General features: G+C 45.2%; 1 protein-coding gene across 1 annotated transcript in view; it reads right to left on the bottom strand.

Annotated features, from left to right (window-relative positions):
* Window positions 1-1,956: 1,956 nt before the first annotated feature.
* The window catches only part of LOC118787784 (cingulin-like protein 1), a 32,515-nt gene continuing 12,384 nt past the window's right edge, over window positions 1,957-22,087 (bottom strand). Inside the window, exons 9-19 of the mRNA XM_036543465.1 lie at window positions 12,087-12,293; window positions 11,757-11,861; window positions 11,076-11,228; window positions 10,721-10,891; window positions 8,080-8,241; window positions 7,280-7,369; window positions 4,808-4,891; window positions 4,119-4,243; window positions 3,667-3,775; window positions 2,604-2,767; window positions 1,957-2,342 (exon numbers count right to left, since the gene is read on the bottom strand). Coding sequence (XP_036399358.1) covers window positions 2,228-2,342; window positions 2,604-2,767; window positions 3,667-3,775; window positions 4,119-4,243; window positions 4,808-4,891; window positions 7,280-7,369; window positions 8,080-8,241; window positions 10,721-10,891; window positions 11,076-11,228; window positions 11,757-11,861; window positions 12,087-12,293 — 1,485 coding nt within the window. The 3' untranslated portion in view covers window positions 1,957-2,227. The remainder of the gene's footprint in view (window positions 2,343-2,603; window positions 2,768-3,666; window positions 3,776-4,118; window positions 4,244-4,807; window positions 4,892-7,279; window positions 7,370-8,079; window positions 8,242-10,720; window positions 10,892-11,075; window positions 11,229-11,756; window positions 11,862-12,086; window positions 12,294-22,087) is intronic.

Here is a 22,087-nt window from a genome sequence, read left to right as displayed (position 1 = left end):
AATGACTCGTACAAGTACAGTCGAGCTTAATGGGCGTCGAAGTTTGATTTCGAATACGGCTTCAAATAAAGGATGAAATCACTACGATCTTACTCAACGCTACCGTCCTGACATGTACAGGAATTGTCCAGAGCCGTTGTTTTTTCTTACGCTCTGGAACTGCCTATCTACTTAACGCTTTCTCACTCCTGGAGCAAACGAATTCTTTTCGCGTGTTGACCAATATGTGTGCAGCCAAGCACAGGACGAGTATCCCGGGAACGGGCACACTCGAAACGCCTAACAAAAGCACAACGCAAAGTGACGTTTAAGAGGTTGAATTGCCCGTGCTTCACAAAGTACAACAAATGTGGGTCACAGCCACAAAACAATGGCTGTGCGCTGTTTTGAATTGTTAATGGGGCCACCTCTCTTTTTCTTCATTAAACCGCATTGAAATCGTGAAGTCATATCGTACCCCTGTCAAAACATGGAATCAATCACATCGTTTACTCGGATGTTCTCCTAAACCCCATGGCCATGTGGTGTCGGTTCCTAAACAGGAAACGAAAAAAAAATCTCAGGGCACTTTGCTACAAATGAAACAAAAAGAGACCCATGGTATGGAGGATTGTATCAGATTATTTTACATTAATACCATGGTGAATATGCATGTAACGTCCTACACAAGGAGATAAAAGGCACCTGTTCTCAGGGAAAAAAAAACACAGGGAAAGTGTTTAGTTTGATTCCCCACTCATTTCAACACCAGTAGGACCATATACTTTTAATATGATTGCTGCATCTAAACAAACACCTTCCCTCAGGTAAATTTTCAGAGAGTTACTAATGTTCATCTGTTCAAGCACTAATTTCTTCAACATATCAAAAAATGATTGTTCATTAGCAGTCTTTTTTAGATAATTAAATTAAACCTAGAATTAATGATTATTCTAAAAATAATCTCAGGACACAACATTTAGTCATACAATGAGAATGTGAGATAAGCTCCAAGAAACCTTTTATTAAAAAGTTGTTTTTTTTTTTTTTTTTTGCTTTAGCATACAGTATAATACACAGAGGTAGTGGCTGGATTTTTATTAGCCTGTCATCAAGTGACTTGATTGACAACCAACAGCTTGAGCTGCCCTTAATGGCAGCAAATGCGTCTGGTGAGCAGATCAACATACAGTGCAAATCATCACAGCGAAGCAACAAGTCAACGATTGTCAAAACAGCCCTTCTGCAGACACTCCCTCATCATTTAAATCCCTCCATCACATACACACACGACCTGGGAGACAAGGGCAACACGAAACAATAAATGCTTCACATCCTTATCCTGATAGGCAAAGTATACAGCAGAGATGAAGGAATGCATTTTTACATATTATACAGGAGAGAACACGGCTGCAGAGGGAGCAGCTGTTTTGCTTTTTTACTTGTAAATGGACACAAGGCTGCAGATACAGCACAACTACGGAAATAAACCAAGAAGTTTAAGGGGGAAAGACAAAACGATACAAAAATGAAACGCTCATAAACGGAGTAGTCTGACAACAGCAGTTACAATATTATTTTCATTTTTTATCAAAGTGGGATTACATAAAGCAATGTATACAAACTTGAATACATTTTGTTAAAAAAATACTTATAAATGGTCTCTTAAAGCTGTTATTGATGCGTGATAGCATTGCTATATGCTGAATATATACAGTCAGAAATACATACAGAAATATATGCAATATTCTTCATGTCAGTTTCCCTTAAAATATATTCATCTTCATTTTCCAGTTCCTTCATTTTTAATGGTATATAGAGCAAATAATGAGCATTAAATAATAAAACAATCAATTTGAGATATGTAAGCATGTGGTACTTACGAATTCCTTAAGCAATCATGGAATTAGAAAAGAGTTAACTGATTTCTTAAAAAGCTACACGTTTAAACATGACTACGTTTTCATATAAGCCACTGCTGTTATATTCGTCACGAAAATGCTCATAAATAGTTATTACATTTTAGGAAAGATCTGAAAAGGCAAACCTCCAGGTTTACTGTGCATAACAAGGCACTAGACATTGTTTCATCTCCCCATGCTCTTCGTACTAATCTCAGCCTGCACTTGGACAGACAGACATCTGTTCCTAGTCTTCCAGTGCTCAGTCCCCACACAGGTTCTGATGTAGTCTTCCTCAATGCGCTGTCCATTGGCAAAGAGAACACCGTAACGTCTTCCCAACCGGATTATTTAAACGCTGAAGCGGAGCCGTAGTACTGCTCTCCGTCGGTGCTGATGTCGTCGTCATCGTCGTCATCGTCACCAAAATCGTTCAGGAGCGGGGCAGGCGTACTCTTGCGCCTGAAGGGAGGAGGATACAAAAAGAAGCACGTCATTTCAAAGCCAAGGTCTGGAAATAAGGCTTACTTACAGCTTCTTGCTGTGTGTGTTTGTTTGTGTGAGTGTGTGTGTGTCGCTGTCCTTGTCCCTGGCCATAGGCCACAGGTTTTGGTGCCTTCAGCAGTGTGAGCGCATCTCCACGCCACAGCAGTGGCCTGAGGGACTGTGCGCAGCTGCGTTTAAACGTGCGTTACAGGCAATGCAAGCAGCGCGCTGTCTCACCGCATCTCGCTGCGCAGGGCTTTGAGCTGGCCCTGCAGCTGCTCGTTGGCCTCCAGCTGCTCGTCCAGGTCCCTCTGCAGCTTCTTCTTGCTGTGCTCCAGCCGGTCGATCTCCTCCTCCGCCTCGTCCATCTGACGCTTCAGCGCCTTCAGCCGCAGGTTCAGCTGCGGGGGGGAGTCCGGGGAGCGAGGGGTTAACATGCCTGTAACGCGTCTCCCAAAACAAACCGCCACCAACCCGCTGCCACATTGCGTTTCCGCACCAGAGTAGAAGTGGCGCACACGAATTTGGGGAGAGGGTGTGTTGGCCTGTGAGACTACTGAAGGAGTCCTACCCTGGTAGGGTGCAAATCGCTAAGCAACACAACAGGAACTTCTACAAGCTGGGCAATCGGGCTGAGGGGAAAAGTCACATAGAGACTGTGTGGGCGGTGTAGATACCATTGACAGAAATGGAATGCGACTTATTTTTTAACACAGCATAAATCCCCCACTGGTGTGTGAGACATGTATGCCCAGTACTCCACAGCATTGGCTAGAGGTGGGGCTGCTGTTAGGGGACTGCTGTTTTCCTCATGGGGGTAATCCCTCTCAGGATCCTAATCCTAACTGGAAACCATGGGCCCCACTTATCTGAACTCACAAACACTTTCCGTGCTTACAAGTAACAAGTTAGCATGTCATTAAGGCCTGTATTCATGCTCCATGAACCCTGCCTTACGCTGCACTTGGGGCTATTGTGAGTATTCAGTAGTTTATTTTATTTTAACATCAATTTAACTTAATGTCTAACTGCTGCACAAAATGAATTGTACCTTTTCTGTCAAGAGACAAAAAGTATTTGAATATCCCAGGTAAAGTTTTAGTTGTATGTATCAAGCAGGTAGAAAGCGTATGTTTTGAAGCGGCTGATTCACACTTCCTGTGTGGCAAATACAAAACACTTTCCCACTTTCCCAGTTCGTTCCCCACATTATACCCTGGGCTGAATTAAATAAGTTGGGTGTCAGATATAAATGGGTGGAAACCATTGCGGGGGGGGCGGGGGGGTGTTTTTCCCTCACCTGGTCCTTCTGATCCTGCAGGGAGTTGTGTGTGTCATCCACCTGCATCATCATATCTTTCACCTTCCTCTCCAGTTTGCGGTTTACGTGCTGCAGATTGGCGCGCTCCCTGGAGACAAACAGCATTGTGGGTGATTGTGTCACTTCCCCCTTTGCAGCATGTCTGCAGCTTGGCCCTGGCACACCACAGGAGGGTACTACCCCTGCAACACCACCTGATACATCCAGATTTCATCTGAAACAGCCTGATTCACAGGTCACTTCCCAAACACAGTCGGATTGCTTCAGAGCCACAGATGCACTTGGCTGCGCTAAATATACTCAGACACTTTCAGGTTTCACCTAGAAATAAAATAGAAACGTTGAGATGCTGAAATGTAATCTCGCAGGCGGGCGCAGCGGCCACTCGCTGGCCTGCAGAGATGTACAGGACACTGCAATGGGGCTGTTACCTCTCCTCCGTCTCCAGTCTCTCCTCCAGCTCCTGAATCCTGGCCTCCAGCTGGGACACCAGGCCCTCTTTGGTGGATTTCTGGGAGCCCTCCAGATGAGCCACCCTGCTTTTCAGGTCCTTATTCTGAGGAAGAGAACACAGTTTAATTCCGCAGGGCCCATCTAGATAAACTAGCTAACAAAGGTACAGCACTAAAAGGAATGTTTGCGGAGTCTTTCATAACCCAAAGATTTGTATCAGTCAACAATAAGTGTACAGCACATTGAATTGACAGCAAGTTTAATTCGGTGTCTCTGTATTTGTTATGAGAGTATGTTCACTTACAAGAAATTATAGTGATGAACATCTCTTGATGGGCCAATAAAGTCCTGCATGAGCTTATAGTCTGGATAATCAGGCAACTTTCATTTGAAACTACAGATTCATTGATTTATTGATTTACAGTGAGATTCTGGGAAGTGGGTAATAGAAAGCTGAGAAAATGAGCTGACCGGAGATACAGAGAGAGAGAAAAAAAGAGAGTGAGAAAGAGAGAGAGATGGATAGAAGGGGAGCGAAAGAAAGACAGAGAGAGACGAGCGCAGAGTGAATGAGTTTCGCAGTATCCCTGATGCGGGCGTGATGGGGATGCAATAGGAAGGGCCCGCCTTCCTCAGGGCAGTGAGGGGATGAACGGGGGCAGTCTACCCGTCTCTCCAGCGCCATCTTGTCACACTCCAGGTCCTGTCTGAGAGCTCTCTCCTGCAGCAGCTCGTTCCTCATCTGCTCCACCTGCGAGTGGCACGGGGGGGGGGGAGGGGGGGGTTGGGGGCAGCCATTAGCCAGACACACACACAGGGGAGGGAGGTGTCCATCGGCCTGCACGCTTATTCACCTGAAAAACTGTCTTTGTACACGTGCAGCCACATTGACCCCTGCAGGGGTTAGACAGCCTTTGATCAAATAATGGCTAAGGAATTCCCGACCGGTCGCATTCCACCCAGGTGCTGTCACGGCTCACTTTGCATTTGTAGAACTGAAGGTTTTTAAAATTAGTAGTAACATTTACATAAAAAATAACAGCAGGGACGTATTAAAGATCCACCCCTTCCGGGAGCGAGCACTTCTAATGTTTTGAAGATTGGACAGAAATTAAGTGCCTAAATGCTATCAGTGGAACCTGGCCTCTGCCATAAGAACAACCGGTTCCTGTTACCACGGAAACACGCCACACTGAGCCACATTCCTTTCATGTGTTCACTCTACGGTGAAATCTACCAAGAGTCGGTGTCACTTCAACTGTGCGTCGGTCATAAATGAATGAGGACAGCCTCTGACTCCACATAACGCTTGGTTTAAGTTCCCTGAAGTGAGCAGATTATCCGCCAAACCCCGTGATTAAAATGTTCCCTCTGGACGTGTGAGAGAAAAAAAAAAACACAGCCAATCCCCTCAGAGCGAAGCAGACTATGAACCTGAAGTGAACTGAAAGACACTGTTCTTTAATGACATTCAATAGGCCTGGTCCTGGAAGAGGGAGCAGTGGGGAGGAGCGGGAATTGGGGGGAGGGGGGTGAAAAAAAGACTTCTGATCGATACTGGGCGGCAGGTTCCACTTCTGAGACGAGAGCCGAGAGTGGGCGATATTTTATGCCAATTAGAGGGTGACTTTGGCCCGCTCCTGTGAATGATGGCCCCACATAACTGTTAGGCGCAGCGGAGCGCTCGAGGGAGCTGAGTCAACAGACTAGAACACGGAGCGGAGCTAATCAGCTTTGTGAGGGACGGCGAGGGGAGGGAGGGGGGAGATTACTCTCATTTAGACCGCGGAGGAGCACCTGATGCCAGGAGAGACGCAGGTGTTCTTCCTGCGAGAGACCCGCGGCCAGGCGGCCCGGCGCAGCACACCCCCCTCCTTCCCCGCACTCACCCCCCCCCCCCCCCCACCCACTTCTGTCTCCCTGGCAACTCACCCCCAACTTCCTGTGGAACCTGCAGTGCCGCCACTTTGTACTTCTTTCTCCGTGACCCAGGATTAAAAAAAGCCTTTTCAGAAAAGAGGGTCGGACTTCTCCCCTCTCCTCCCTCACTACTTTTAAGCTTCCAATCTGTCTGCACTCTGTCATTCCCCAGCTCCTTCCTCTGGCTACCTTAATGGTCTGTGGTGCTCAGGAAGGATCTAGAGTCACCTGAACCAGATGCACTAATGCAGCTTAATGCCGAGAGAGACCTCAACCCAAACAATAATGCTGAGCATCACAGTTTGTGCCAGACGCTACTGTGCTTTTCCATAGAAATAAGGCTGGGACAAACTCACAGATTCATTGCTTATCTTGGACGTGACGTCTGTGAGCCATGTCCTTGAAAGCAGCGCTTCACCCACAATGCACTATCCTCATCGGCTTCAACCTCATTCCTTTGTGAAACATGCAGCACCGGTACACCTGACACCGTATCAAGTGGCAACTGCTGACTACCCCTGTTTCTTCTGGAAACGTATGCCCCTCTCAGATCTGAGGTTGCAAAACGCCACAATCAGCAGCTCTCATGTCTGAGGAGGAAGATTAGAGCATTTAGGGCCCCTTCCCCGCCCACCCTCCAGAAATGGATTTCTCTTTTAAATGCAGCCACAGCTCACTGCATTCTGGAGCCTATAAACTCGAGACTCGAGATTGGGCAGCTCGCGTGTTTTGGCAGTGATGCATTTTGGCGTATATTTGGAACTGATGCACGAATTTGGAAGGGTACTGTTACACAGAGAGGGAGTGCTGCCAAAGAGAACGATTATGCAAGGTCCTCTTACAAAGCTGCAACGCTCGCCTCTCAACAGGACAGAAATGGACTTTTAATATTCACTGCTGTCACGGAAAGACAGCACCGGGCGCGAGACGAGCCTGACAGTCCGGCAGCATAACGAAGGAGGACTCCTGGGCTGTCAGCTCCAGGTAGGGAACCTTGGCAGAAGGAGTTTGCACAAATCAGTCTCCCGGAAGCGTGGGTCTACTGAGCCAGTGTGACCAAAAGGCAACATTCACTACTACACAGGAGGCTAGAAATGGGGCAGCAGCTTTGCATGGAATGAGCAGATCCCTGTCCTACTATGTCAGGGAGAAGAGCATGTGGGACTGATCCTGGGTCAGAGTGTAGCCGGGAGGGTCAGAGTGTAGCCGGGAGGATCACCTGCTCTCGTCCCCGGGTGATCCTGTCCATGAGCTCGTCCCCGCTGACACGCTCCTCCTCCAAATCCTGCTCCAGCTGGGAGATCCTGTCCTGCAGAGGGCGAGGACACCACCGTCACGGTTAACCAAAAGAGAAAGGACAACCAGACAAAGGACAACCGGAAAGGAAAATGAAACTCATGAGCTGTTACTTTCCAAAACATCTCAGCCTTTTATTGACACCAGTGTTTTGGCAACATGGTGATGTGTTGCCATGGTTTCGCCTTCATCAAACACCAGAGACACTCTGGAGATTACGGTTGTGTCACTATATCTTTCTTTCCACAAGAACACCGTCATCACCACCCCGAATATCTCCTATTCAATAAGCCCTTTATCTGTATAAACACAATAGTGTTTATACACGATCCCTGAAATAATAAAAATTGATGAGCGGCAGAGAACATGATGTGTCACTTCTTAACGGCGAGCCAATGAGGGAGCAGGATTTCTGATGTCGCTGCATGTGCACCTGTTGCTATTGTGTTGCCATGGTGAAATGTGCAGTGCGGTTACAATGACTCATGCTAATGAAGATGCTTAGATGGATTAAAATACTACAGAATAACATACTCAAAACATACATTTGTATATAAACAAAATGAGAAATGCTAAAAAATGGATGCATGTGAAATACTTCATGGATGCAAGCAGCCATTATACTTGTATTTAAGGGCAACCATTGACTTTTCCTACATTGTTTTTGCTTTAACAGCCGCACGTCTCTAAGTGCAGGTGGTCATATATCCCCACGCACGGTACCTCCATGAGTTTGATCTGCCGGGATCGGTCGTCCTTGCAGTGAGATTTGGTCTCCAGCTCCACCTCCAGGTCGTACACCTTCTGCTCCAGTTCCTGTCCCTTCAGAACGGCCTCGTCACGCTCCCTCTTGCACTGTCTCAGGTCTCCCTCCAGATGGGACATCTGTGTCACCAACCAGGACAGAAACCAGGAATGATCAGTTTTTTTCATGAGTGCTTAATAATTATTTACACTAATAATTACTTACACATAAATCATGTTAGTTTTATTGTGCATTTGTTTATGCCTTCAGCTTTCTCTGTGTTTGCAGTCTGACTGCAGTGTCCCCACTGCCCACAAGATGATGTCTTTGCTATGAACTGCATTCATCATAAAAAGCTTTCATTCACAGAGGGAGTGAAACAACTCTTTTTAATAAGGATTGACAGCCATGAATAATTAGCCGTTTCAAATTGGTTTGGAATACCCATGGCAGAGTGGAGCTTGCTCTTAGTCCTTTCATTTACACAGACGATCTGCTGTTGGATTAAGACAAAAGCGGGGATGTGGATCTGGCGGGGAGAGCCTTTGAGGGGGAAAAGCAGGAACAGAGATGACATTTCGCGTCGCCAAAAACTAATGCGTGAAGTAATGAGAACATTTGGTCTGTAATCTGGCTGTCTGGCCCCGCAGCGCCGCCGGTCTGACAGCAGCTGGGACAGGGTGACATCACACGCCCGCAGAGGCCCTCTGGGTCACGGAAGGGGCGTGAAAGAGACGAGCGGGAACGGTCTCATCGTGGAGCGACCACGCCCTCTTCTTCCTGTTCTCTGAGAACCGGCTGGATCTAGTTCTCGAGACGTTACCGCATCCCGCCACACGCAGAAGCAACCAGCGACCGGCCCCTTAAATTAACCCTCAAACACACATATAACACGTATGGGTGCACATACACACACACGCATTCACAAACTCAAATGCACAAACCCTTCATGGAAAATATGAGCATCATTTTAATTTACAAAGCAACACATTCTGCACAGATTCTGCAACAAAATTAATGTATACAATTATAATCAATTTAATGGCAAAAAATAAATTATTAGAGACAATCTGGTGTAGTCTGGAAGCAAAGCATGTAAGGGTGTGGAGAACACAGTATTACCACAAACATCTTTCATCCCACCTTTTCTAGATGAATCACACCACCTCCATACAAAGGCACTACTGCGCACAACAAATACATTCCCTGGATTCCTGCACTGACACAAGGTCAAAGTGCACAACTGTAACCACCAAGGAGTGACAAGGGGTTACAATGAATGCCCTGCTATGGGGAGCAGGCACTAAATTCCAGCATGCCATTTAACACAAAAGCTCAGAGCGGAACGACAGCCGCATGACTCAACCCACTCTCCGCTCCAGTTTCTCAATGGGATGTGCTGATACGCTCACGTAAGTGAACTCAAGCATTGTGACACACGGGAGGCACCTTGGCTGTAAGAGATGCACCACCCAATGTTGTCTGAATGACGCAGCTATGCTACGTAGTAGCATGTACGGTATTTATGAAGAAGCACATTCTCGAACAATGCTGACATGACATCATGGCTAGATATAATGCTGACAAGGCGTGGCGTTTTGCGGTAATATCATCACTACTCATTCAAGCAGAATAGTGGATACACCCTATTCATGGATGGCACATGGACCCACACCTTGCAAGGCCACAGGGTAACTGCTGTTCAGAAATACCTGGGGTGTGATACTGGGCATAGTGGTCAGTATATTACGTCAGCCCACCTCTGCTATGAAACTAGGTATGCCCTCAGCCCAGAGAGGTCAGCTGGAAGTATACATGTTTATCCTGTGTGAAACACCATTCCCAGAAATAGGTATAGGTATAACAGTCTTGCTGACCTATCACAGAATATGCTTCACAAACACTTCACAAGAACACACAAACACATATCTCCTGTCTCACAAACAAGGCCCACATATACAAATCAGCATTCACTGTCTCTTTATGAGGGCTCCTTCCTTCATCATATGATGGAAACACACCAATTTGGCAAGCTAGCTTGCGATGTAGGCATAGTGATCGCACAACGTAAAATCCCAGGCAGAAATACCCAAGAAAAAGCTGAGACCTGCTCAGCTGAAATGCAAACTGCCATACTAGGTCTCACCGGGACAGCACACACACACAGGTATTTGGGGGCCGGTGAGAATGAAGCTTCTGATTCAGTGGTTCTGTAAGATTTAGACCTCATCTTTCACCTTTCTATGGACAACATGAGCCAATATGACAATAACATGAGACAGTATTCACTATTAATCCCTTTAATCCTCTACAACTGCACCTTCCCCCCACCCTTCGAGCAGGACATTCCATAGGCATGAGCCCATGTGGTCAGCTTCAGGGGAGAGTGTGTGAGTGGTGTGTGTGTGTGTGTGTGTGTGTGTGTGTGTGTGTGTGTGTGTGTGTGTGTGTGTGTGTGTGTGTGGATACAGTATATATGTGTGTGTGTGTGTGTGTGTGTGTGTGTGTATGTTTGCGGGGGTGGTTTTCCACCACACTGGCTCAGCACAATGGAGGATCCTCTCCGCTGTTTGTGTTCCAGCACTCCTGACAGCAGGAGCAGTGGCTGCACGCACGTACCTCGTCCTGCAGGCTCTTCAGAGCCAGCCGGGCCTTCTCCTGCTCCAGGTCCTTGTCCCTCAGCTGCCTCTGCAGCTCCGTCAGCTCCTTCCGGTTCTTCTCCTTGTACTCGTTGATCTGCACCTGCAGCTCCTGGGTGGATGCCTGGGAGGCCTCCACGATCTCGCCCATCTGGAGGAGGATCGGCAGGCACAGGCTTGGGTCAGTGTATGTATCACAGAGTCCTGTGCTGTCTCATTCTGACCTACTCTGCCCTATCCTCTCCTTCCAGCCCACACAGCCCTGATCCAGGCTGGAAGCACACAGTGGTTCTGACCCGCTCTGCTCACCCAGGCCCAGAGTCGCCTCCTCTCACCTCCTTCTGCAGCTTCTCCACGGTGCGGTCCAGCAGCCTCCTCTCTTCCTCCACCTGGCTCTTGGTCTTCTTCAGCAGCTCCTTCTGACTGTTCTCTTCCCTCAACCTCTCGCTCAGATCCTTGTGGTCCTGGGTCAGTTTGGTCATGTTCCTCTGCTCGGCAAAGACAAAATTCAGGAGAAAGCAGAGAGGAGACATTTGTCAATGAAACAGGACATTGTCAAACTGCTCTGCATCCCCTGGACTTTATGTAGACAATATTTAACTTTTCTAGGAGGGTCTACAGACAAGACATGCGGTTAGACTTATGTATTTATATATGCATTTTATATGTATGTAAAAAGGGGTTGAGCCAAAATAGCATGTATATATGGGTGGGTGTGTGAGTATATATATATATATATGTATATATATATATATATATATATATATATATATATACATATGTGTATGTGTGTGTGTGTGTGTGCGCACACAGCTATACATTATAGTTCAGAGTGCATTCAGTGTTGGAATACCATGAAATGTTGATTTCATTGATGGCTGATACGAAAAAAAGGTGTTGAAAAGATAATGTTAGCCAGAACTGGATCTGCAAGCCACTCTGAGTTTTCAGCGATACTGGTGTGTTTATCTGTCTCCAGAAGGGACATTCCTGCAGCGTGAGATGTACAGTCTCACCTGTAACTCCTCCAGTCGTGCGGTTAATGCGCGGTTTGTGAGGGCCGTCTCCTCCTCCTGCTCCCTGGCCTCCTCCAGAGATGTCTCCAGCTGCCTCTTCTCTTTCTGTATCAATACACAGGAATGTGTCCACATAACGGGCGATTCATACCAACTCACAAACTAAATTATCAGTCCCTTCAGATTATTAAAGCTGTCTCTGTGATTTATTTTGTCTTTTGATCAGCTTGCAATACAGCATAATTACACAATGTGTTCAAAGGTCAGCACAGGTCAGCCCCCCTCTGCTTTTTCAGACAGGCATTAATGTAGACACTCTCTCTGTCTCACCTCCAGCCGGCTCACGCGGTCGCTGAGGCGGCTCTCCTGCAGCTTGGCCTCGTCGATGATGCGGTTGAGTTTGGCCACTTCGTTCTCCAGCTCCTGAGCCCTCCTGTGCAGGCGCTCCCCTTCCTGGGACAGCCGCTCCGCCCGGGTCTCCGCCGCCCCCCGTGCTGACACCAGCTCCGTCTTCTCCTGGCTCGCCACAGCATTGGCCTGAAAACAAGGAACGGATAGATGCGGTCAGTGTGCTGCAAGAGTTTCAGGTTGGGGTTTCCTGTGACAGGCTGTGTTACAGAGAGCACAGTTTCGGGTTGGGGTTTCCTGTGACAGGCTGTGTTACAGAGAGCACAGTTTCGGGTTGGGGTTCCCTGTGACAGGCTGTGTTACAGAGAGCACAGTTTCGGGTTGGGGTTCCCTATGACAGGCTGTGTTACAGAGAGCAGAGTTTCGGGTTGGGGTTCCCTGTGACAGGCTGTGTTAGATCTGTCAGTGCACACAACTGATGAGGAACCACTGCATGTCATTCTGGGACTGAATTGTGTTCTTACACTGAGTGGATCATCACCTGTCTTTGTTTAGCAAAAGTGGCACACAAGTGACTGTCAAAGTTCAATATTTCAGGTTTTGACTCAACAACAACAGAACAATAACTTATGTGTAAAGTGTACAGTGTACATACTGGTAATAAAACCAATTCCCCACTAAAGTCTAAGCTTAGTACCTCACATCTCACATCCAAACAGGAGAACATAAGATTACAGTAGGCAACAGAGTGTGCCATTGTGGTCCATTCAGGGTACATGAATGAAAACCTTGACAGGTCTTAGTGAATAGGTCAAACTAATGTGTTTCCTCAATTCATTCTGAGCCTATTAAGCAGCTCACACCAAACAGATGTGTGCACTATTGGGTCTTTAAGCCTGATGATTCCTGTTCTTTTAATACTTGTTCCTATCGATGGCTGAATTCAGTAATTAGCGCTCACTTGGTGGAGTTTTCTTTTTCTACACTCCCACAGGGTCAGTGTGAAAGGACATCTGTATGGTGTCTCTCTTTCCAGCTGTATGAATGGAGTAGTTGTCCTTGCCAATCTCTCAGTCTACTGTGTCAGGAAGGGACGGGACCCCAGCCAATGACAGGCCACTCTCAAGGCAAGGAAGCAAACAGAACACTGTGTACCCAATCAAATCACATTTACGCATTTTCATGCCTTTTCACTGAAAGTTGAAGGATAAATGTAACACCTTTGAGGTTAATGTACTAGCCTGCAAGCTAGCCAACTGCAGGCTAGCAGTCAACACTGTTGGCACACTGCCAGGATTTACAGACAATGACACCAAGTGCAAGAGACAGCAAAAAAGATGGATATATTTTGCTCCCTGTAAAATAATAAAATATGACCTATACAATTTTAACTTATTTAATAAATGTTCAGTTCATTTTTCATTGCATGTATTTTCAAGGGCAGTGGGATATGATTTTTCTTTGATTTTTCCAAGAACACAATAGAAAATATTTTTGCTTATTTTCAAGGACCGTGGGAACCCGAGGAACCATCTCACAGAAATGACGCCTCTGGCACAAGAGGCCTGCTTTGCAGCCTATTTTAACATTTGAGCTGAAAATTACAGCGGAAGAGCACAGCAATCATGACAGATTTTTTTTTTTACAGGAACTCAAGTATCTGTGGAGAAAATTACGCTTGAAAAGAATGCCAAATAACAGGTTTTGCTGTTACCTGTCAAACACTGTGAGGCAACCATAAAGAAAAGCACTGCGTAGGCAGCAGTGTAAAGTACATTTTAAATGCTGGACTGAGCCCTTCATTATTTAGGTGGGACGCTGCTGTTGTACCCTTGAACATGCTGCCTTACCTAAATAGCTCTAAAATAAATAAATGCATAAATAAACTGTAGAACTGTAGGTAGTCATATAATTGTGGGAACTAAGTTAACATGGATAACATGCAAATCTGCTGAGCTATTGCTTAATGAGATCCATCATATATTCATTTACATTTTTTATGAAAAACTACAGCAAGTGCACGTCCACAAGACCATGCCGAGCCGCTGATTGTTGTCCCAAGGAGATTCAGAAGAGACATCTTGGATTAATACATTGCTAGCTTTTGGTGATCTTCTCAACTCAGGCTGCAATGAAGCCAGGCATTAATACTGTCCTTAGTACAGCTTTGAGACACCACCCAAGGAGACAGACATTATTGACATCCCTGTCTTATGAGGAATTCTGAGAACACAAGGCCACTAATTTCACAGAAATTCAAAGACATCTCAGTCATTACTAGTTATGGGAATGGCCTTCTGCCAGGTGTGTGTGTGTGTATGTGTGTGTGTGTGCGTGTGTGTGTGCGCATGTGCGCGAGGACTTAACCCCCAGCCATTAGGGAGCCGCAAAAAGCCTCTCGGCTACTCATTAGCAGTGAAAGCAGTGGAATTACGTCCACTCTGAGTCCAGAGTCCTGTCAACCTCAACCACGGCCCCATCGCAAAACGAGGGGGGCACAGCCTCACTGGCCAGTCACGTTCCCCCTCCTGAGCCCGGGCTCAGACGCGCCACGCCGCGCTCACTCGCTGAATGAGGCGGAGGCAGATCATTAACTAAAACAACTGCCGCTTAACCGCGGCCTGTTGGACGACGTTCCTCTCGCCCCCCCCTACTTCTCGAGGTCAGCTAGGCCATGAGGAGGGAGGGAGCACTCCCACACTAGCCTGTGGAGGAGCCACTCTTAGTCACGTGGACTAGATCTGAAAACACAGGAAGAACCATTGGGGCTTGCTTTCCTCCAGTTAAGTCTTTCTGACCATCTAACAATCCTACGTCATAATGCCAAGAAAAATTCAACCTATCTATGAGCCTTGACAAAGCATGAAGAGTGATGTGACAAAGGGTAGAAGAAAAATGTCTGTAGAATAACTGAGCCTGCACTTTAAGCATCCATGAAATGAGAACTCAACCATACATGCACTTCAATTGAGTGTGTTACACTACCTTTCAATAGCAGTGTACATATATTGCACATATATTGCAAGTCACATGCACGTTTACAGTCATTTGTGCAGCAGGAAAATTTTCCCACACTGGGTAAAGCACAATGCAGTCTACACATCAGTATAAAACCATGACCTCTCTCCCCTATCCTTGAGAAACCCATGTGATTTAGTCTGTGTAAAACCTACCATAATCACATTTACATACGTTGCACAGCAATTTGGTCCACTGGTTAACAGAATGGGCTTATAATCAGAAGGTTGCAATTTCAAATCTCCTCTTATTCACAGCTGTTGTGTCCTTCACCAAGGCAATGGTGACCGCTGGATAAATAAATTAATGTATTACACAACCTGTGGCCTTTGGGGCATAAAAGAATTAGGGAACTGTTCAAACTTAAGCATCTCCCTCACCATCCCCCCGTTCCCCATTCCTGAATCTCTCTGCAGGACAGGCCAACAGTGCAAAAAGGCCCGGGAGAGACTGCGGCCTAGAAGATCTGCGGGACGTCCCAAGGATTGCCATTTTCCATGTTTATTTAGTTTTACTGACTCCTCATCCCATAAAATCCCTATCTGAATAACTGAGGCGTTTCAAAGGCTCTTGCGCTCCCTCCGATTGTTTATTCTCGGTTTAACATTAACCACCGTTGTGTCCACTTTAAAAGGAGGAGGGTTAACGACACAGTAAAGCGCGGGGCTCAGAGAATGCCAGATCTCCACCCATTTCATGTACCGGGTCGCACCACACAGTCTTTGACTATCTAAGGCTGTTCAGAACAAACACAGTTTCCTACCTGAACCTCTCAGGGACCCCACTATTAAGTAATTGGAGAGATCATGCAAAATTAGCCCTATACAGACCTGAACGCTTGTTATTACTGCAATTACATTTTTATCTGATGTGCAGGTCTCCAAAGCATTGACTCAGTGGGTAAAGAAATCACAACTTTCTTTTAGTTTATTTCCAGTTAAATTTTTGTGAAACTTCAATATTTTCCTACGGAAAACTTGATGTTCAAGACAACAATGGCATTACAATCAGAAAAATAGCAAGAAAGACATTTTGAAAGCACAGTGTTAAATTTGCTTGTTTTGAGTGAGAACCTGTGAAAAGCTTCTTCAACCAGCAGAATCGCAGGATTAAAATACATCATTTCTATCTGCATATAAATATTAAGATTTTAAAAAAAAACTTTGCACATTTTGACGCTGATTCTGAAATATTTCTGAAATGCTTAACATTCACACAAATACTAAAACAAATTAAATGTAAAAGGTTCTGTTAATCTACTAGAACAGCATCTGTGCAATACTGAATAAAAAAATAAATTCTGAACCTGAGCTAACACCATTCCTTAAACCAATCACAAAATCTCCAGCGATGACAAAGTCATTTTTATTAGCAGGCCAGGATATGAAATAATCCCCTTTGGATCAGGAGGCAGTGGGAAAGTGGGGCTGTCCAGATTAAAGAGATTGATATTAGCGAGCCTGCCTGAACACACTGCAGGTGTTTGCCATTACACACAGTGGATGAGGGTCAGGCAGTGTACACTGAGGTCAGACAAGAGGACAATAAAACCCCTCTATTGTACGCACTTCACCCCATTCAAATGACAAGATTAATCATAAAACACCCATATCCACTAAAGCAGATTTTATGATGTTTCCTTTTTTTTTCAAGTGATCAAGTTAAAACCGAAGCGCACACACGCACAATGTCTTGCTCCCTCCCTCTCAACAGACTGTTTGTTTGGAAAGCCATGGAAGAGTACCTAAACTCCCCCCCTCCTCTTCTCTTTTCTATTTATCCAGAGAGTGACTTCACTTCCCTTTCAAAGCACTGAACAGGATGAAGAGACATATCATTTCCCTCAGCTACAGCTGTGAAAACGCACCGACTGTAGGATCAAGAGAGTAATATAGCATTGTCCCAAATATAGAACAGGATATTCCCAAGATATACGTTTTAAAAATGCAAGTCACACTATTAATGCTGACAAGTCAAATTGCTAAAACTAAGTGCTAAAAGGTCCTTCAGTGTGCTACAGGACAGCCAACACCACTTGGAGGATTTAGCATCTCTCCCAGATGACCTCTTGGCAGCTTACAGTTGTTTTAACTAATGTCATATATTTTTCCAACTCCTTATTTAGGAGTCCTTATAATCATGACCCCTTACATTCAAGCCAGTACGGTAATAGTAAAAGGATAAAACCTATTGCTATTTAGTCCGCCACCAAAACTGAATATAAATGTTCTTTTTCTAACTTGGGAAAAGACTGGAGCTTTGAACAGATATCACTAACATTATTGATTGGGGCTAGTGATAAATACACAAAATGCAGAAACATTCACATAAATACAAAAAAAACTAAAAAGAAATTAAAACTGAGGCAGTAAGGAAAACAGGCCACCAATACAAACTTGTTAATGATAGGTTAACTCGCCAGAGAGAGATTCCTCCAAAACATCTCAAAGGCAAACAGCCAGAGAAAAGAAAGCGATACTACTGAGACTGAACAGGAGGATTCGCAAGAACATGAAGAACATGTGACAGGGACCGTTCCACTATAAACAGAGTGAGAACCAAGCCCCAGATTATCAATGTACTTTCCAAATGAACAAGTACAACTCAACCAGCAATAACTTGTTTTCACTTTTGTGCTGTTATGCAATTGTTGATGTGGATACCAATATCAATTACCAAGTGAAACACTCATATCAGTGTCAGTCGACATGTCAATAATCTATGCTATTCCGTTCCTGTAGTGTGATGAGTGAAGACAGACATCAGCAACAGACTGTAAGGAAAGCATCTTGCAGTTCTTGTCAGTCGACGTCCCTTGGCAGGGTGGTGTGTGTGTGTGTGTGTGTTGGGGTGGGGGGTGTATGAATAAAAAAATTCAAAGCGGAAACACTGGGAAGGTAAGTGCATTAAAAAAGACAAAGAGTAGGGCCAGTCCCGGTAATGCTCTTCCATTGTACATTTAGCGTATGTTCAGTTTTCAAAACAAACACACATAATTAAAACACGGGTATGGCAATGAGTGAATCTTGGTGGATCAAGTCATCAGGCTGGTGTACATTACCATACCTGCCCTTCTTAACGAAAGATACACAGACATAGAAACATTTGCCCGGTGCAGAATATGAGTGACTCGAGGAAAAGAGCGTGAAATTAAAAAGCGATGCTTGATAAGGACAGGCATTTTTCCAGCTAGCAGAAGGAGGCTGGCCTCTTCCAGAACTCTCTTAGAAAAATGGCTAAAGAAAGATGAAGAAAGGCCAGAGCAACACAGGTAAGTCAGAATGAAAATAGATGTAATTTCTTCACTATGTAGCTGTGCAAATGTCTATGAGGGCCAGCCCCTTTGACCAATAAAGGTGTAACCCTACACTGCTTCACACGATTGCTCTCGGTGGAGAGGAGTATGATACGGACTATTCTTGCTTGAACAGCAGACCTCGAGGCATTAATGCTAGGTACAGCTAGAGCTAAAGAGCCTGCATGTGAGCTTCAGCCCTCACTGGGGGAAAGTCACACTTCAGCAGAGATGAGAGGTGAACGTCACCCACAGTCTGACTGGAATAAAACTAAAGGAGCCTTATGCCAAGGGCACAGAAGCCAAAATGTTTATGTGCAGAGGAGACTACCAACTGCATGAGTCTTCTTACACTCAGGCTTCAGCAACTGATTAGCAAAAACAAAGTATTTCCTGCGTGTATGAACAGCTTGGATTTTTCAAACCAAATCAGAGTGTTCAATCCTAATGAAGCTTTTCTAAGTCCTCCGCTTTTAACTTATGGTCTGACATTCCCCAAACGTCACCCCCTGAGGAAGGGGCGTCCCTCCCCTTCCCCTTCCATCTTGGCTCCCCAGGGGGTATTTGAGGGAACGACGATGCCTTGTGTACAATTTGGCACGGCAAACACCTATTCAGTCAAGCTGCAAACAAAGGATAACAACATAAACAGTGCTCAGACCACGACTGCATCTGTCTCTCAAAGAGACACACCTCCAGTTGGGGCCACGTTACTGTGCCTCACCTCCTATTACAAGACAAACTCAAGGAGCATTCTGCTTGGTGACATGCGCACAGATGAAACAGGCAACATGCTGCATTATAAACATTTCCTGCCTTTCCTTGGTGGTCGGCACCTTGCAAATTTATTTGCAGGGACGGACTCTTTAAACAAGGGCAGCATGATTGTCTTGATTGTTACCAGATGAACAACCCTGAGCGAGATCCACTTTTGTCTCTCATTCCACTGTCTCTCTGGTAGGAGTCTACCCTCCCCACCCCCACACTACCCTCACCACCCCCATCCCACCCCCCCTGCCGCCCCCCAATAAATCAGGACAACCTCAAAGCACAGCTATCATTGGCTGAGGAAACACACCAACTCCTGCGGGACCCCTCTCGGCCAAAACAAACTGGATGAGGTGGCCGGCCGGCCACCCAGCTTCAATGGGCAGACACAAACACATGCATTTACAAAGCAAACAAACAGGGACCTGGATCAGACAGGCGGAGCCCTGGAACTGAGCACCAACACTCCTGAGCGTGAAGAATCAGGAATTTCAATCTGGGAGCGACATCTACGAGGGTGACATGATGGCCGGTCCCCGAAAGCCTGATCAGATTTCTTACCTCCAGAGAGAACAGGACCAATCAGTGATAGAGGGCATACTGACGCTGAAAATCCCACACTGGCCAAGAACATCTTTGCCAACACATCTTTAAACTACATACTGCTCTGTCCTGTGCAAAGTTACTTTTCTATATCCTCAAAGATCACTTTGAGGAAAACAAGAAACCACTGTCTTCCCTTCAATCAGGTGAATGGTTTACAGGGACAGGTTTGAAGTCTGTAAAAGTTCATATAACCGTTGTCCAACCAATACACAACAAAGTCTGATTCTCCTACTATCACAGCAGAATATCTCATGCCTTCCTGGAGCACCAAAGCACCACAACAATCAAAATCCACAGCAACATGCAGTTCAGTGCTCATGAAAGGAAACAAACCAAAACCATCTTTTTTAGTGCAAATATGCCCTTTTTAACAGACCTTGCCAGCACACTGATGCATTTATTTCACAACTATGACCAACCCCATGGTAACACAGTCTAAAATCAATTCACCAATCATTAATCATTAATCAGAGAGGAAAATAACAGCTTGTTTCATTAGTGATGAAAACTGCAACTGCAATTAGCCCACAAATAGAGAGCTTCGTTGCCTCAGTTTTCATTGTATTTCTCAAAGTGGGGCTGTAGATTCAATGTAAAACACCAAAATGACAGGAGAGGAACAAAAAGATGCCCAGCTAAACAAGGGCAGAAGCCTTCCAGATCAAAGAGCTGTAAGCTAACATACTCACAGTACTTTGACTACTTTAGGATGGTGGACAGAAATTGTGCACAGTTCAATATTGCCATGAAGACAAGTTTTTGACCTGAAGTACAGAAATGAAATTACTGACTTATACTGTGTTGGGGACAAAAAGTGGTAATTCATACATCCATTCAAAAGAGACCACTCACATGACAACATCTGCTTCCAGGAAGGAAATCATTTTTTAAGGGGGGAAATGACCTCAGCAGTGCAAGAAGAATAGGACCTCCCTGAGCAGAGCAGGAAGCTGAAGGACGTTGAGGACTTGTGCTGCTTGGACAAACAGGAAATGAAAACTGACTCACCATGTGATTCAGTTTCACCCCAGCCAGCAAATCTTTCATCGCCAACACACTGCTTTAAAAGGCGCATGGGAAAATAAAAGCCAGGGACAGTGCTTGGTTGGACATGCCAGGCATTTATGAATCAGCTTACTTGATAACTTAACTGGTATGTGCTTGGAATATGCAGCAAAACACTTTCCTCGAGATGTATTTACAAATACCCACTGACTGAGAATTACAGCGGCAATGTAAGAGAGAATCTTGGACCTCAGGAAGGTCGAAACTGTAAGTTTGCACAGAGGAGGTGTGTCAGAACGGAGTGGTGTGTGGGTCTCTCTTGAGCGAACAAAACTATGCGTCTTATCAAAGTACATGGTAATCTGAGAAGAGTTCCTCTGTGAAGTAATGACAGCCAAATAGTTTAGCCTTTTTCTTTTCCTAATCTGAACATTCAATCAGCTTGCATTATCTCAAACCACGAGGTTACAATCTGACTCGCAACATCGCACATTGTTCTAGAGTCTTCTGAGAGTCTATGGAACACTGACCGCTGTGAGGTTCACTAAGGCTTACACTGAGAAGGGGGTGGAAGGGAGGGCAGTGGTGTAGAAAGAGAGTGCAATTTGTGATAAATTCTTATCCCACTAGATGAATCACTTATTAGCAAACTGTAGCTTTTGCCCCCAAAACCACCCAAAGATTGGACTCCATATACATTCCTCCACATTCCATCCTCTTGGAATCGGCACATCAGTAATGAAACTTGATTCACTTGCTTCAAACAATCCAAAATCTAGACAGGGGTCAGAGGAACATGAATTCCTCTTTCCTGCCTGTTTAATAATGGCATTGTTTTCTTTCTTTATAACAAGGCCTGTGACCATGTCAGAGAGAAACTATGAGGAACAATGACAGCTTAAATTACTTCTGAAAGCCTATTCATTTTCAGCCGAAAAAAATGTAGAAAATAATAGAAAATGTTATGAAATAGCAACAGAGGGAGAGAGGGTGTGGACATTTCCAAATTCCACAAGGTAGTACTCACAACAAAACTGGATTTAAGAGCCACTCTAAAAAAAGGTGCTACACAATGCAGTGTAATTGAGATCAAATTTGAAGCAAAATATTTGAAGTGGATGGAAGTTACACATATTTTTATTGAAATGAAGTAAATCGAGGTCAATCTCTGCCTGTTGCCTCATTTTTCTTTTAAACAAGCATTCCCACACAGATGGACACCAGACATTAGGCGTATTCGCATGTCACAATGAGTACTTCACCCTGAGGCCAGCTTCTCCAGTCACGTTAC

Source organism: Megalops cyprinoides, chromosome 13 (genome assembly GCF_013368585.1).
Source record: "Megalops cyprinoides isolate fMegCyp1 chromosome 13, fMegCyp1.pri, whole genome shotgun sequence".
Taxonomy (NCBI): Eukaryota; Metazoa; Chordata; class Actinopteri; order Elopiformes; family Megalopidae; genus Megalops; species Megalops cyprinoides.
Note: the sequence above shows the minus strand (reverse complement) of the source record. Positions and strands in the feature narration are given on the sequence as shown.